At 40.0% G+C, this 14,235-nt stretch overlaps 1 protein-coding gene across 1 annotated transcript in view; it reads right to left on the reverse strand.

Annotated features, from left to right (window-relative positions):
* Positions 1-1,043: 1,043 nt before the first annotated feature.
* The window catches only part of LOC126260333 (putative gustatory receptor 28a), a 48,240-nt gene continuing 35,048 nt past the window's right edge, over positions 1,044-14,235 (reverse strand). The window contains exon 3 of the mRNA XM_049957658.1: positions 1,044-1,418. Within this exon, the coding sequence (XP_049813615.1) occupies positions 1,044-1,418 (375 nt within the window). The remainder of the gene's footprint in view (positions 1,419-14,235) is intronic.

Raw genomic sequence — 14,235 nt, forward strand, 5'->3', positions numbered from 1 at the left:
GAGCACGAGTTTTTCACTGGCACGAATCATATTTGGAAGGACGAGTACACTTTGGAGATGAACCTTGCTCAGGGAGATGTCCAGTTTCTACGAAAACGTCCAACGTGTACGTGCTCCTGTGGGATCAGACCGACTTTTAACAATAAGGACTACCGGTGACCAGTTAAACTTAAACATTTTCAGCGTACAACAAATTTTGGCCGTAGGCATGCATGTGCCAGAGCTTTGCGCCAAAACTGGGCCGAAAAACCTCACAACTGAGCAGAAGGTATGTTTGCGTTGAGTACTTCAATGACCACGAATAGTTCAGTCACGTGATAACAAGTGATGAATCTCGGATTTCTCAGTACGGTACCGTGACATTGCGGTAAAATGAGGAGCGGCAGTCTGAGACATCTCCTCTGCCGAAAGAAGCTCGAACGGGCAAATCAAGGAGGAATGCACTGCTGATTTGCTTTTTTGGCGGTTGGGCTATCATGCATAAAGAATTGGTTCCTCCCGCACAAACTGTTAACGAAATGATTATACGAAGACGTCCTCGAAAGGCTCAGGATAAGGGTCAATCGTGTGACACTAGACACTTCAGACAAGTGAATGCTGCATTGCGACAACGCCCCATGCCATACGACCACTTCCGTCACTGGATTTTTTGCCTTAAGATGCATTCTTGTTCCACAGACTTCCTATGATATTTACATGATCTCAGTCGTTGCGCATTTCCTTTCCCGAAACTGAAAAATATCTAATAAGGGTGTCATTTAGGAACTCTGTGTAAAAACCAGAAGGATGTGACCGACATATTAGAATCTCTGCAAGTTGTATTCTTTCAGCACTGCTATCAGGACTGGGAACAACGACACCACCGGTGTATGGCTACCGCAGGAAACTACTTTGAAGCGGACAATATTCTTTGGAGAAAAAATTAAAACTTGCGTAGGTAGAGAATCTGTCTAATTACTTTTCTCACACACCTCGTATGGCTTGAAAATGAAACCAGAATGAACAAATGTTTAGCAGCTGCCTGCCGAGTTTCAAGCGATATGCTATCTAGCTTCATTTTCTTCTGGAAACTCTTCCTTAGCACTTGCCTGAGCAATTACAACAAGGTACGATACAGCTGCAGCTACCATTGATGGAATATTGGTCAGGTCAATGACGAAAAACCCACAGGCAGTGAAGCGCGGGCGCCGATGCAGCAGCTGCTGCAAGAACATCTGCAGCTGGTACCACAGCTCAGTATCCGTGGTAGTGTTGCGTGGTGGACGCAGTAGGGCCTTGAGTACCAGGTCTGCGGTGCGACAACATTCACTGGCTACGGTACTGCATGACCAAGTGACTGCCAGAAATCCGCCAAAATAGAAAAGGGCCCAGACAATTGCCAACATCGCCAGACCTTCCATTTCTGCACCAGCAGAACCCTGTTGGGAAAAAAATTGTGCTGTTTATTCATCGTCACTTACTCCTAACTACCTAAATTTTAGTGACACGTAACTTGTGCAACCACAAAATTAGTCTTCCGTGAAAGGGACGTGAGTATAAAAAACTGTAACTATAGCAAAACAGTTTTCTTTTCTTATATTTCATTGCAGTTAGATCTACTGTTCGCGAAAGATAACTAGGATCTAGCACCAGTGAGACTTGAGCAATACTGGTCTGTAATTCCGGACATACTTTCTTTCGCTCTTTTTATAACATAGACGTACACATGTTCTTTTCCAATTCTGTGTCACAAGCTGCTATGTGAGAGATTCTCTATAAATATCATCTAGGAAATGGGTCAGTTTTGGTGGCAGTTCCATTTTACATCAAATAGACATGTTGTCACGGCTGTAAGCTCCTAGATTTTAAGAAACGGTGATGGCTTTTTCGGAGTTTCATTGTAATATTCCTTATTTGCAAACATATCTGGCACTTAAAATTTTGCATAATTGTACTTGTATGTACGAATGAATTTTTAATCACGGTATCAGTATTTTTGTTGACATTCAGTTGTCTTCAGTTACTACATTAAACGATCCTCGAAAGATCTGACTAAGTGTTTGGATCGGTTCTTTGACGGCACATTTGACCGAGATCTGTCGTCTTGCTTTGTAAATTACTGTATAACTACGAAAGCATGTAGAACATGCCACTAAATTTCGCCTTTTTGCTAAATTGCATACTGTTTTACTAAGTGAGTGAAATATTTTGTGGTTGTTAGCGGTTTGCTATCATAAGCCAATGTTCTCTTTTAAACTAGTTTTCTAGTGGCATTGAATGACTAAAAATTAATCTACAGTTTATTTATTTGATTGGAAAAATCAATCAATCTCGGAATTTGCTGCACACTGTACCATCCTGACAGTTTCTTATTGATCGACAGTGTTAACATACTGAGAATATAAAGTTATTCTTACTCAGGATCGACATACATATATTATCTCAGAAAATCATTTGTTTCTAAGCGATTTTTCATTCCTTTCCGGTAGGGACTCTTATCTTACACCTTTAATTCCTTTTTTTGCTTAAGTGAAAATTACTAATTTTACTTTATAACATATTTCGCCCAACACAAGCTTTTGTTTTTCAAAGGTTTTCATCGCCATACAATTTCAAGTCTGTTTCAGAAGTAACATTGTGATATTACTGGTGGAATCATGAACCAATCTAAGTGAAATGGCGCATGGTTGAGAAACTTCATTCATCTGACAACAACCTGATTTCAATTAACATTAGAGAATATTAGCAGAATGGAAACGATCCTAAGACAGTAGCTTCACTGTAAATGAAGCCGCTATCCAAATGACATATATTAAACCCTTAATACCAACTCGATCACTGAAGATGTTAATGAAGTAAACACAGAACAGACTGCGGTAAGCGCCACGTATCGCTGACTGCAACTTTACCACCTTACCTGATATTTGAGAATGATAGAGAGTGTAAAATTGAGGCAGACGACAAAGTGAAATAGATATGTGACCAGACAGCTGAGTATTGGAAGGCCATACACATTGTTTATCGTCCCGGCAAAATCACAGAGGGCATCGTATATCTCTCGCAGCTGTTGAACTTCTTCTGCATCACTCGTACTCTGTTAAAGAAAACAAATTGTATTTTACATCGTCAGATCTAACGTATCTTCCAAAATTTGTTCCATATGTAACTACAGTGTGATTGATTAATGATACGTATGGTAACAAAAGATGTGGGTGTTTAAAAATCAAAATTTACACAGATAAACGTAACTAAACAACATGTTCAAATGGTATTATGAAATGAAATGATCGTATTGCATATTTGGCTGGGAGAACACATCAGGGGTTGTTCGGCTTCCTATATGACACCATTTTGTGAACTTTCTTGCAATGGTGATGGAATGATGATGAAGACAGCACAACACAAATACATCTGACTCATTGTAGGTGGTATTTCAAACATTCATATAGATCATTCAGTTGCATTTACAGACATTAGAAATGTTGTAACATTGTCATATTACGTGGATGTTTCTGCTACATTAGGAATGTGTGCTTTATATTTGCAGTATACATACAACGCTAATACTCACTAACTAAATCATTGGGAAAGGAAACAAATGAAAAGGAAGCTTTGTGATGAAATGGTCTGCATTTTCTCCAAGTAACGTCTATATTTTTATCGCAGCTCATCTTAATGTGTGTTTTGCTGCGCCTGTGGTATGCGCACGCGCGCGCATTTGTGTGTGTGTGTGTGTGTGTGAGTGTGTGTGCGTGTGTGTGTGTGTGTTTGTGTGTGTGTATGTGTATGTGTGTGCGTGTTTGGTAACGGCAGTGGAGAGGATAAGAAAATGTAAATAAATTCCAGAAACAAAAGAAATGAGAGATATCTGCTCCCGTGTCAACTACACTTCTAATTTTTCTGTGATGATTTTAAACTGAAATATGAATAAACGTTCATTTTTAGTATAATAGATCAAGTGGAGAGATTATCTCAAGGCATATTTTAAAAATGAACACTCACAAATAGAATGTGTTACTGATGGTCATGTATTGTGTTACCTCTTCGTGTTGGCACTCAATATGTGGTTTGACAGATCAGGGTTTAAGTTTCTCTCGCGAAGAAGTTAGTAGAAATGGGTCGCAAAGAAGTTCATTAGCGCTGCGGGGAAGTCGATCACGACTTTGCGTACCAAACCGTCGAGTCATTTGCCTACAGGAAACGCAGAAATCTTAAACTCTTTCTTGCCGGCACGGTAGCTCAGCGTGTTCGGTCAGAGAGTTAGCTGCCCTCTGTAATAAGAAACTGAGCTTAACGATGAACTTTAACAGGTGTCATGGGACGTCTGCACCGAACTTATCCTACGAACAATTACGAACAAAATGAGATCAGCGAAAAAAAGTGGATTTTTTTAAAAATTAGTATTCAAAACGTCCACGGTCACGGGTTCGAAACACGCCAACACTTATATTTTCATTAATAATCATGACTGGCGGCCGAAGGATTCCGGCATAAGAAGTCACCCTCACTCTGCCAACGGCTTTGTCAAAGAGGGCGGACGAGTGGACCCTATTTAGGGGACTCTCCTATCTTGAAGTGGGAAACTGCCCCTGAAGGCAGAAAAACCAGTAGTGATCAACAACATGAAAATTCAGATGGCAATGGAGACCACTGCATTAAAGACACATAACGTGTATCCACAGGATATGGGGACTGTAACTGAAAAAGTGTCATGATGATCTCTCCATTGGTGAAATATTACGGAATAGTCCCTAATTCGAATCTCCAGGAGGGGGGTGCCAAGCGGGAGATAACCATGAGAAAATGATTGAAAACCAACGAGAAAATAACGTAATAGGAGTCGGGGCGTGAAATATCATAAGCTTTAACTTCGTAGGGAAGCTAGAAAATCAGAAAATGGAAATGGAAAGGCTCAATCTAGAGGTAGTAGGAGATAGCTTTCTGAAATGGAAAGAAGAAAGGGATTTCTGGTCAGATGAATTATAGGGTAATACCAACAACAGCAGAAAATGGTGTAACTTGAGTAGGATTCATTTTGAATAGGAAGGTAGTAAAGAGAGTGTGTTACTGTCAACAGTTCAGTGATGGGACTTCTTATCAGAATTGACAGTAAACAAACACCGACAACAATAGTTCAGGTATATATGCCGACATCGCAAGCTGAAGATGAAGAGACACAGAAGTATATGAGGACACTGAAAGAGTAATGCATTACTTAAAGGGAGATGAAAATCTAATAGTAGCGGGGAACTGGACTGCAGCTGTAGGGGAAGGAGTAGAAGAAAAGGTTACGGGAGAATATGGGCTTGGGACAAGGAATGAGAGAGGAGAAAAACTAATTGAGTTCTGTAATAAATGTCAGCTAGTAATGGCGAATACTGTGTTGAAGAACCACATGAGAAGGACGTATACTTGAAAAGGCCGGGTGATACAGAAAGATTTCAGTTATATTACGTCTTGCTCAGACAGATTTTCGGAAATCAGATACTGGATTATGAGGCGTACGCAGGACCAGATATAGACTCAGATCACAATGTTGTTGTTCTGAAGCGTAGGCTGCAGTTTAAGATATTACTCAGCACGAGTGAATACGCAGAGACGTGGCGTACAGAAGTACTAAGGGACGACGAGATACGCAGGAAGTCCTCTAAGGCTACAGATACAGCAATAATAAATAGCTCGGTAGATAGTAAAGTTGAAGAGAAATGGATGTTTCTAAAAACGGTTGGAAAGAAAAACGTTGGTACAAAGGAGGTAACTGCGAAGAAACCGTGGCTAAACAAAGAAATATTCAGTTGACCAATGAACGAATGAGATTCAGGTAAACAGAAATACAAGTCACCGAGGAAGGAAATAAATAGGAAGTGCAGGGAAGCTAAGACGAAATGGTTGCATGAAAACTGTGAAGAAATACAAAAAGAAATGATGGTCGGAAGGACTGACTTAGCAAGTAAAAAAGTCAAAACTAACTTCGTTGAAATTAAAAGCCAGGGTGTTAACATTAAGAGCGGAACGGTAAATCAAATGTTAAATGCAGGGGAGAGAGGCGACAAGTGTAAAGATTACATTGAGAGCCGCTATGAAGGGGAAGATATGTCTGATGTGGTAGAAGAAGAAATAAGATACGATATAGTAGTGATAAGGAATCCACTATTAGAAGAAGAATTTTAGAGCTTTGGAAAAGTTATGATAAAATAAGGCAGAAGGGATAGATAAAATTCCATGAGAATTTCTAAAATCATTTGCGGAACTGGTAACAAAACGTTTACTCACGTTGGTCTGTAGAATGAATGAGTATGGTGACTGACGGAAAAATATCATCCAAAGAATTCCGGAAGCTGCAAGGGCTGACAAGCACGAGAATTATCGCACAATCACCCTAACAGCTCATGTATGCAAGTTGCTGAAAGGGATAATATACAGAAGAATGGAAAAGAAAATAGAGGGTCCGACTGATGAATTTGGCATTAAGAAAGGCAAAGGCACCAGATGGAAGTTCTGATGTGGCGGTTGATAATAGAAGCGTGACTAAAGAAAAAAAAACACACTTTCATAGGATTTGTCGACCTGAAAAAGCGTTCGACAATGTAAAATGGTGCCAGGTATTCGAAATTCTGAGCAAAGTGGGAGTAAGCTGCAGGGACAGACGGGTAATATACGATACGTACAAGAGCCAAGGGGGAATAATATGAGTGGACGACCAAGAACGAAGTGTTCGGATTAAAAATTGTGTAAGACAGGGATGTAGTCTTTCGCCCCTATTGTTTAATCTGTACGTCGAAGAAGCAATGATGGAAATAAAAGAAAGGTTGAGGGTTGGAATCAAAATTCAAGGTGAAAGATTTCAGTGATAGAATTCGCTGATTACATTGCTATACGAGTGAAAGTGCAGACGAATGACATGATATGCTGCATGAGATGACAGCCTAGTGAGTACTGAACATGAATTGAGAACAAACCGAAGAAAGACGAAAGTAACGAGAAGTAGCTGAAATGAGAACAGTAGGAAACCTAACGATCAGGCTTGATGGCTACAAACTAGATGAAGCTAAGGAATTCAGTTACCTAGGCAGCAAAGTAACTAATAACGGACGGAGCAAGGAGGAGATCAAAAGCAGGCTAGCACTGACAAAAAGGGCATACCCGGCCAAGAGAAGTCTACCACTCTAGGATGGCAGGACATCACTTAAGATATCAGGGAATGACTTCCATAGTACAAGTGGGGACTGTAGAGGGCAGAAACTGTAGAGGAAGACAGAGACTGGAATACTGGATAATTGAGTACGTAGGTTGAAAGTGCTTCTCTCAGATTAAGAGTTTGGCAAAGGTGAGGAATTCGTAGTGGGCACCAGCAAACCAGTCATAAAACCTCTGACTCCAAAATAAAAAAAAGTAATTGGCGATATGAAGTTCGTTAATTCCGAACGCCTGTCCAGCTTAAAGTGCCACATCTTTGGCCATACATTCAAATTTTAAATTACCGTCCAATAAACATTCGGATGGAAGTAGGCTACATACTTTTTAATATTTATTTTTATAAAGGAAAATGTTGTTAGCAACACATTCAAAGTGCTCTTGACTGATGCACATCAACATTTTGCGCGATTCTCTAATAAATATTCAATCGGAGGTATATATATATATATATATATATATATATATATATATATATATATATATATATATATATATATATATTAAACGCATATAACATAATAATACAGTATATAAATGGTAAAGACAGAGCCCGCGCAGCAGCCTATGCTGCCTAACTTCCGACACAGCCACAGATAATCAGCGCCAAGGCGTACTCGCGGCAGACCTGTCTGATTTCGATTGCAGCAGACGTGCTGTCAAGGATCATTGATGCTTCTCAAAACTGTGGAAGAGACGCCGTTAATGACTACAGAGCGCACTATAGAAATCAACATAAATCTACAGAATTCGCCCGTTACACCTTTTATACACAAAAGCGAATATCCTGGATATACTATCAGTCAAGCGAATAATTCAATCCTCTACTCCAGAGATTTTATACATAAAAGTCAATATGGTTTCACCCCAAAACCAGCTACGACGGATGTCGTAAAGGCAGTCAGAACATTTATCGATTGCTGTCTCTCAGCCAACATTTACGCAATCTTGGTGGGTCTTTGTGAACAAGGAGTCTTTCTAGCAAAATGATGGCTAAGTACGAGTACTTTATAAACGTAGTACGAATTTTAATGTACTTGGAATGTAGCTGTTTCAGCCACAGAACTGTAACTTCAACACATAATAACTTTCGAGCAGAGGAAAAGAGCAACCAAAGGATGTACGCAACGATCTTGCTGCGGTCACTTCTGCTGACGATAATATACAATGATCCATTACTTAGTTTGTCTTACTTAAGACAGTATCTCACACCTGCTTTAGAGGCTGATCTAATTCATCTCACTAAAAACAAGAGTTATGTTGAAACTGAGAACATGTCTAGGTAGATAACAACAAGCGCCGATTCAACGAACGGAAATCAGAAGGTACGATCTTCACAAGGAAAACGCGATGTGAATCGTCAAAATCAGTTACCTTAAGAAGAAAGAACTTCAGCATGTGAATCATCTAGAACATCCTGGAGTTACTTCGACAGATAGTACGCATTCAATAGACATGTCCAACATAGTACAGACAAATGTACGGCTTTAATTAACACTCTCTCAAGGTCAGTTAGGCTCGACAATGACCTGCGCGTTGAGGCACTACGGCTGTTTATATTATCATGCACCTTGTCAGTGTGCATAGAAATGCTATAGAAGAAACGCAACCGCATGAAAATCAATAGATCTCATTAGTAAGTATGAAACAGTGGAAACTTACACGACGACTTTCAATTTAGCGCTATGTGATTTAGCAGGCCTCTCGCCCATAGCTACTAAGTTTCGAGAAAGGGTCGAATATTATAGTAATACATTCAAATATAAATACGCCAAACAGACTACAGACATCGCCCTAGAGGACAGCAACTATCTACATATAGTGGACTTTTCAGTGAAAAGAATGGAAAAAGTACTACTTAGCTGAAGTAAGCACAGCTGCAAGAAAAAGCGACAATGGAGTAGATTCGGGAAAAGCAATATGTGCCAATTACAGCTTAAATTGCGTAATGAATTCTGAAATAACCAAGCATTACTATTTTCCCTATTTTCCGTTCTAAATGCGCTTGAACTCCCATGTAAGTTATATTGATACAGTAACAGCCAACCATACAGACAGCAGGATGACACCGGTCCCATTACCAAATCCGAAGTATCCTTAAATTTAATTGAAGAAATACGATCTAAAACAAGAAGAATGCTGGAGTACAACTGACGTAGACTTCGGATGGCTCAAATATCATACAGGGAATTAACCTGACTGTGAGGATGATTTGCGGGTTGTTTCCCGTTAAAGGGAGAAACATTTTTATTGAGCCTTCATGGTTGGTACGTTTGATTATTTCGAGGATTGGATATAGAATTTCTACAATGTAGTGTAGCTGACAGTTCATTGTTGTCGGCTGTCTGAATTCGTCAGTGTGTCGACTGCGATTGAAAATGGGGAAAACCGAGTTTCTCGCTGGTATTAAACATTTTCATTTGAAGGATTGGACCACCGTACAAATCAAAACAAAATTGAATGAAGTTCACACACACTCTGGGCCATCACTGAAGACCCTTTGTTATTGCATTAATGATCGTAAACGTGGTCGGCCAAACACCGAAGACGAAGTGCAGCTCGGTCGTCCGAATGATGTCAGCAGAGTGGGAACAGTTGACAAACTGCATGATATGGTAGCGCGAGACCGCCGAATAAACAACCGTGCGATTGCTGAGACTGTAGGCATCTCTACCGATCAAGTGCATAACTTCCCGCACGGAGAATTTTCTATGAAGAAGCTATGTGCAAGGAGGGTCCCCCGATTGCTCACTTTGGACTTAAAGCGCATCCGACACAGCGTTGCAAAATAACACCTGGCGATTTTTAACTGTAATCTGCAAGACTCTTTGTGCCGATTTGTGCCTCTTAATAAACCTAAACCCATCATTGCCACCAGAGTCAAAACGGCGGTCAAAACAATGGACAAAGGCTGGAGAAAGTGCACCGAAAAGGCAAAGACCATTTTGTCAGCTGGTAATGTGACGGCCACTGGTAGAAGTCGCACTGCCAAAACGAGAGAAGAGGCAGTGTCATCTAGTGACACTGGCGTGAATGACAAACATATCGATCGTATTAACGTTTTGTCGATAAACGAATAAACTAGAGAGTAGTAATTATATCATCATACAGGTATTACATAGAGACATGATTGTAGGTAGAATTACACTACTGGCCATTTAAATTGCTACAACAAGAAGAAATGCAGATGATAAACGAGTATACATTGGGCAAATATATTTTACTGATTACATTTCCACGAAATTTGGGTGCATAGATCCTGAGAAATCAGTACCCAGAACAACCACCTCTGGCCGTAATAACGGCCTTGATACGCCGTGGCATTGAGTCAAACAGAGCGTGGATGGCGTGTACAGGTACAGCTGCCCATGCAGCTTCAACACGATACCACAGTTCATTAAGAGTAGTGACTAGCGCATAGGGACGAGACATTTGCTCGGCCACCATTGATCAGACGTTTTCAGTTGGCGAGAGATCTGGAGAATGTGCTGGCCAGGGCAGCAGTCGAAAATTTTATGTACCCAGAAACGCCTGTACAGGACCTGCAACATGCTGTCGTGCATTATGCTGCTAAAATGTAGGGTTCCGCAGGGATCGACTGAAGGGTAGAGCAACGAACGTAACACATCTGAAATGTAACGTCCACTGTTCAAAGTGCCGTCAATGCCATACTCGTCGTCGCCATACTGGCGTATCACCCTGCGTGATGGTACGTGGTGCCACTGGTTACACGTCTGTTACCTCTTGTTCGCATTGACGGCACTGTTAACAGTGGACGTTACATTTCAGATGTGTTAGGACCCGTGGCTCTACCCTTCATTCGATCCCTGCGAAACCCTACATTTCAGCAGGATAATGCACGACCGCATATTGCAGGTCCTGTACGGGCATTTCTGGATACAGAAAATGTTCGACTGCTGCCCTGGCCAGCACATTCTCCAGATCTATCACCAATTGAAAACGTCTGGTCAATGGTGGCCGAGAAACTGGCTCGTCACAATACGCCAGTCATTACTCTTGATGAACCGTGGTATCGTGTTGAAGCTACATGGGCAGCTGTACCTGTACACGCCATCCAAGCTTTGTTTGACTAAATGCAAAGGCGTATCAAGGTCGTTATTACGGCCAGAGGTGGTTGTTCTGGGTACTGATTTGTCAGGATCTATGCACCCAAATTGCGTGAAAATGTAATCACATGTTAGTTTCAATATAGTATATTTGTCCAGTGAATACCCGTTTGTCATCTGCATTTCTTCTTGGTGTAGCAATGGAAATGGCCAGTAGTGTACATTAATGATAATTTACAGGAATAGAAAGATAAAACGTTAAAGCGATACACGTGCGCCAGTATATATTAACCTATCTGGTCTCAATGTACACTATAAAATAAAAAAAATGTGAAAAATAAAAACCTGGTTCATAACAAAGTGGCGCTAATATACATGTGAGGCTTGAAGAAATAGCGGTATTGTAATTAATTTCAATAAAACCAAGGTTAGATAGGATATAAGACAAAGGTTGTGAATTAAAAGGGAGAAGCAGTAGCCTTGGGTTCCAATGATGTTCTGAAAAAGATCAAAGTATGTGTTATCTCCTAATTCTATTTGTTCGTTAAGATGAAGTGCCGGGTCATTTTTCTGGTGGACAAAAATCACAAGTTCTTCCAAGGTACCTAACAGGAATCCTTTCTGGATAGTATGTATGGCATATCGTGTTTTATATCATATTCTGCATGGTTATTACCGGTGAGGATTTGCCAGTATGCTGATTTGCTGCGAACTGTACCCTTCATATGCCCTTTCAATCTTCTCTGAAAACGCCTACTAGTCTGTCCGTTATATACCTTATGGCATTCCTTACATGTTAATTTATATACAATGATCTTGGGAATCGGTATTTTGAATTTCAGATAGTGTGATTTAGTTCACTTGCAAATACTTGTCTGGCAGCGAAAGGTAATCTAACGTCAGTATTTTTGAACAACCTGTTTATCCTGTCACAAGCAGTTCCCATGTAGGCCATTTGCGAGAACTACTTCTTTGTCTTGCAGTTGGAACTTCTGATAAGGATTGTTAACCATTTTAGTGTCGTAACCATTAGCTGCAGCAGTTTGCTTAAGAACAGAAATTTCTCTTTATTTTCGATATGGTGAGAGTGGTAGCTTATGCATTCTATTGAAATTTGAGCAGGAAAAAGCCCTTTTATATTTGTTTCAATGACTTGACTTAGCATGTATAATTCCATCAGTCGTTGTAGGCTTTTTATGTATGACAAAAGTAAGTAGCGCTTCACTATTGAAAATCGTTAAAAAGCGGAGTGTGCGTTGCGTCTCCACTATTGATAATGTATCTTGATGGTGGATGCAGAAAAGTTTCAGTAGCAGAAAAGTAAAGGCACACCTTAAACATGACCAATAAACAATGGAAGTACTAAAACATAAGTAGAATTAACGTATCACTGTTACAAATGGTCTTAGCTTAACACACCAATTGTGCAATATGTATGTCAGAAGTAGAATTCAGGTGAAAAAGTACATATATTCCGATTAATTAAAAATGCTTCCCAGAACTGAATTGAAACACGTGTGGCAAAACGTAACTTGCAGTTATTCAATGTCTGACAGATATAACCCAAAAACTGTCAATATGGTATTAATTTAAACAGGAAATGGGAAGATATACAATTTTTTCTTTGTTCTTTATCTGACGAGAGCCTTAAATCATTTTAAAATCAGCAAAGAATGTGAATTTCTCAGGTTAACTAAAATGTTTCGGAAGTTCAGAAATATACAACTTACATGGAGAGAACTGGCGTTGTCACCCCAAGCATATGTGTCTTGTTGTCGTCTTCCGAGTGTAGCGGCCATCTGCAGGTTGTATAATGACGGACAAAACGTCAATGATGCCAACCTCCGTTGCCGTATGATCAAAAGTCTTTCATTCACTATACGTAATCGTTGCCTCAACCATAGCACCAAACAGGAGAACTGGGCAGTCGTGACAGCAACTGATGCATACAACGGATACTGACAGACATAATGTAAAACATATTGCTTAACGACCCTTCCCCACAAGATCCCATCGACGGTGAACAGTAGAACAAGCAGATGAACCAGCGTAGCTACATGCGCCATTTGTTTTTTGAATACTGTTTTGTACTCCTCGCTGGGATTTTTCAAAATTGTCCTGTCGATATCGAGCACTTTATTCAGAATTTGTATAATGTGCGTAAGGGAGACTAAACAGAGAGGGATAATTGTCAAGATGGCAGAAGAGGTAACTAGCAACAGTTCAAATATTTCACTGAGTTTTACAGTGGCCATCAGGTGGTTCGAACGTAATCGTTCATGTAGCATAACAGTGACCATGGTGACCTCTAACGTAAGCACTAATAAAGAGTACATCCTTTCATAATGCGAAGTCGTAAATTTGTTTGATTGTTGATTTATCGTATACGGTGCCAAACCAAACGGTTTGCTAAGGTAGTACAGTGGTTTTATGGCTCTGAAGAAACCATAGCCTTCCATATTAAACTTCTTACTATTATAAGCATTCAAGCCACCGAAACGAAAACGAATAATATTATGAACGTTAAAGTGGATTTATTTACTTAGATTTCGACTCTAGTTACTTAATATTAGCACAGAAGGGAAAACAAACGTCGAAGAAAAAGTCTGACATGAACTGAAGCCTCACAAAACAATAGCTTTATCTTAATCAGTAGAACTTTCTACTAACTGAGAACTTCGGCATTTAATCTGTCTGAGTGCAAACGGTAATTTAGTTAATGAAGAACTTTTAGAATCGAAATTATGGAACAAGGAAATTTTTCCCTGAAGCACTAAACGTATGATTGCGTGTCATGTCGGGAGACTGACGTCTCTGAAAGATAGATGAACTGAAACAGTACCCCGCAGTTGTTCTCTGACGAAAAATATATGAATGAGAAAATGACTTTTTCAGAGCATACTATGACATTTCCAGGGGCAGATGTGGACTCTGATCACAATCTATTGATTATGAACTGTAGATTAAAACTGAAGAAACTGCAAGAAGGTGGGGA

The sequence above is a fragment of the Schistocerca nitens genome, chromosome 5 (genome assembly GCF_023898315.1).
Source record: "Schistocerca nitens isolate TAMUIC-IGC-003100 chromosome 5, iqSchNite1.1, whole genome shotgun sequence".
In the NCBI taxonomy this organism is placed as follows: Eukaryota; Metazoa; Arthropoda; class Insecta; order Orthoptera; family Acrididae; genus Schistocerca; species Schistocerca nitens.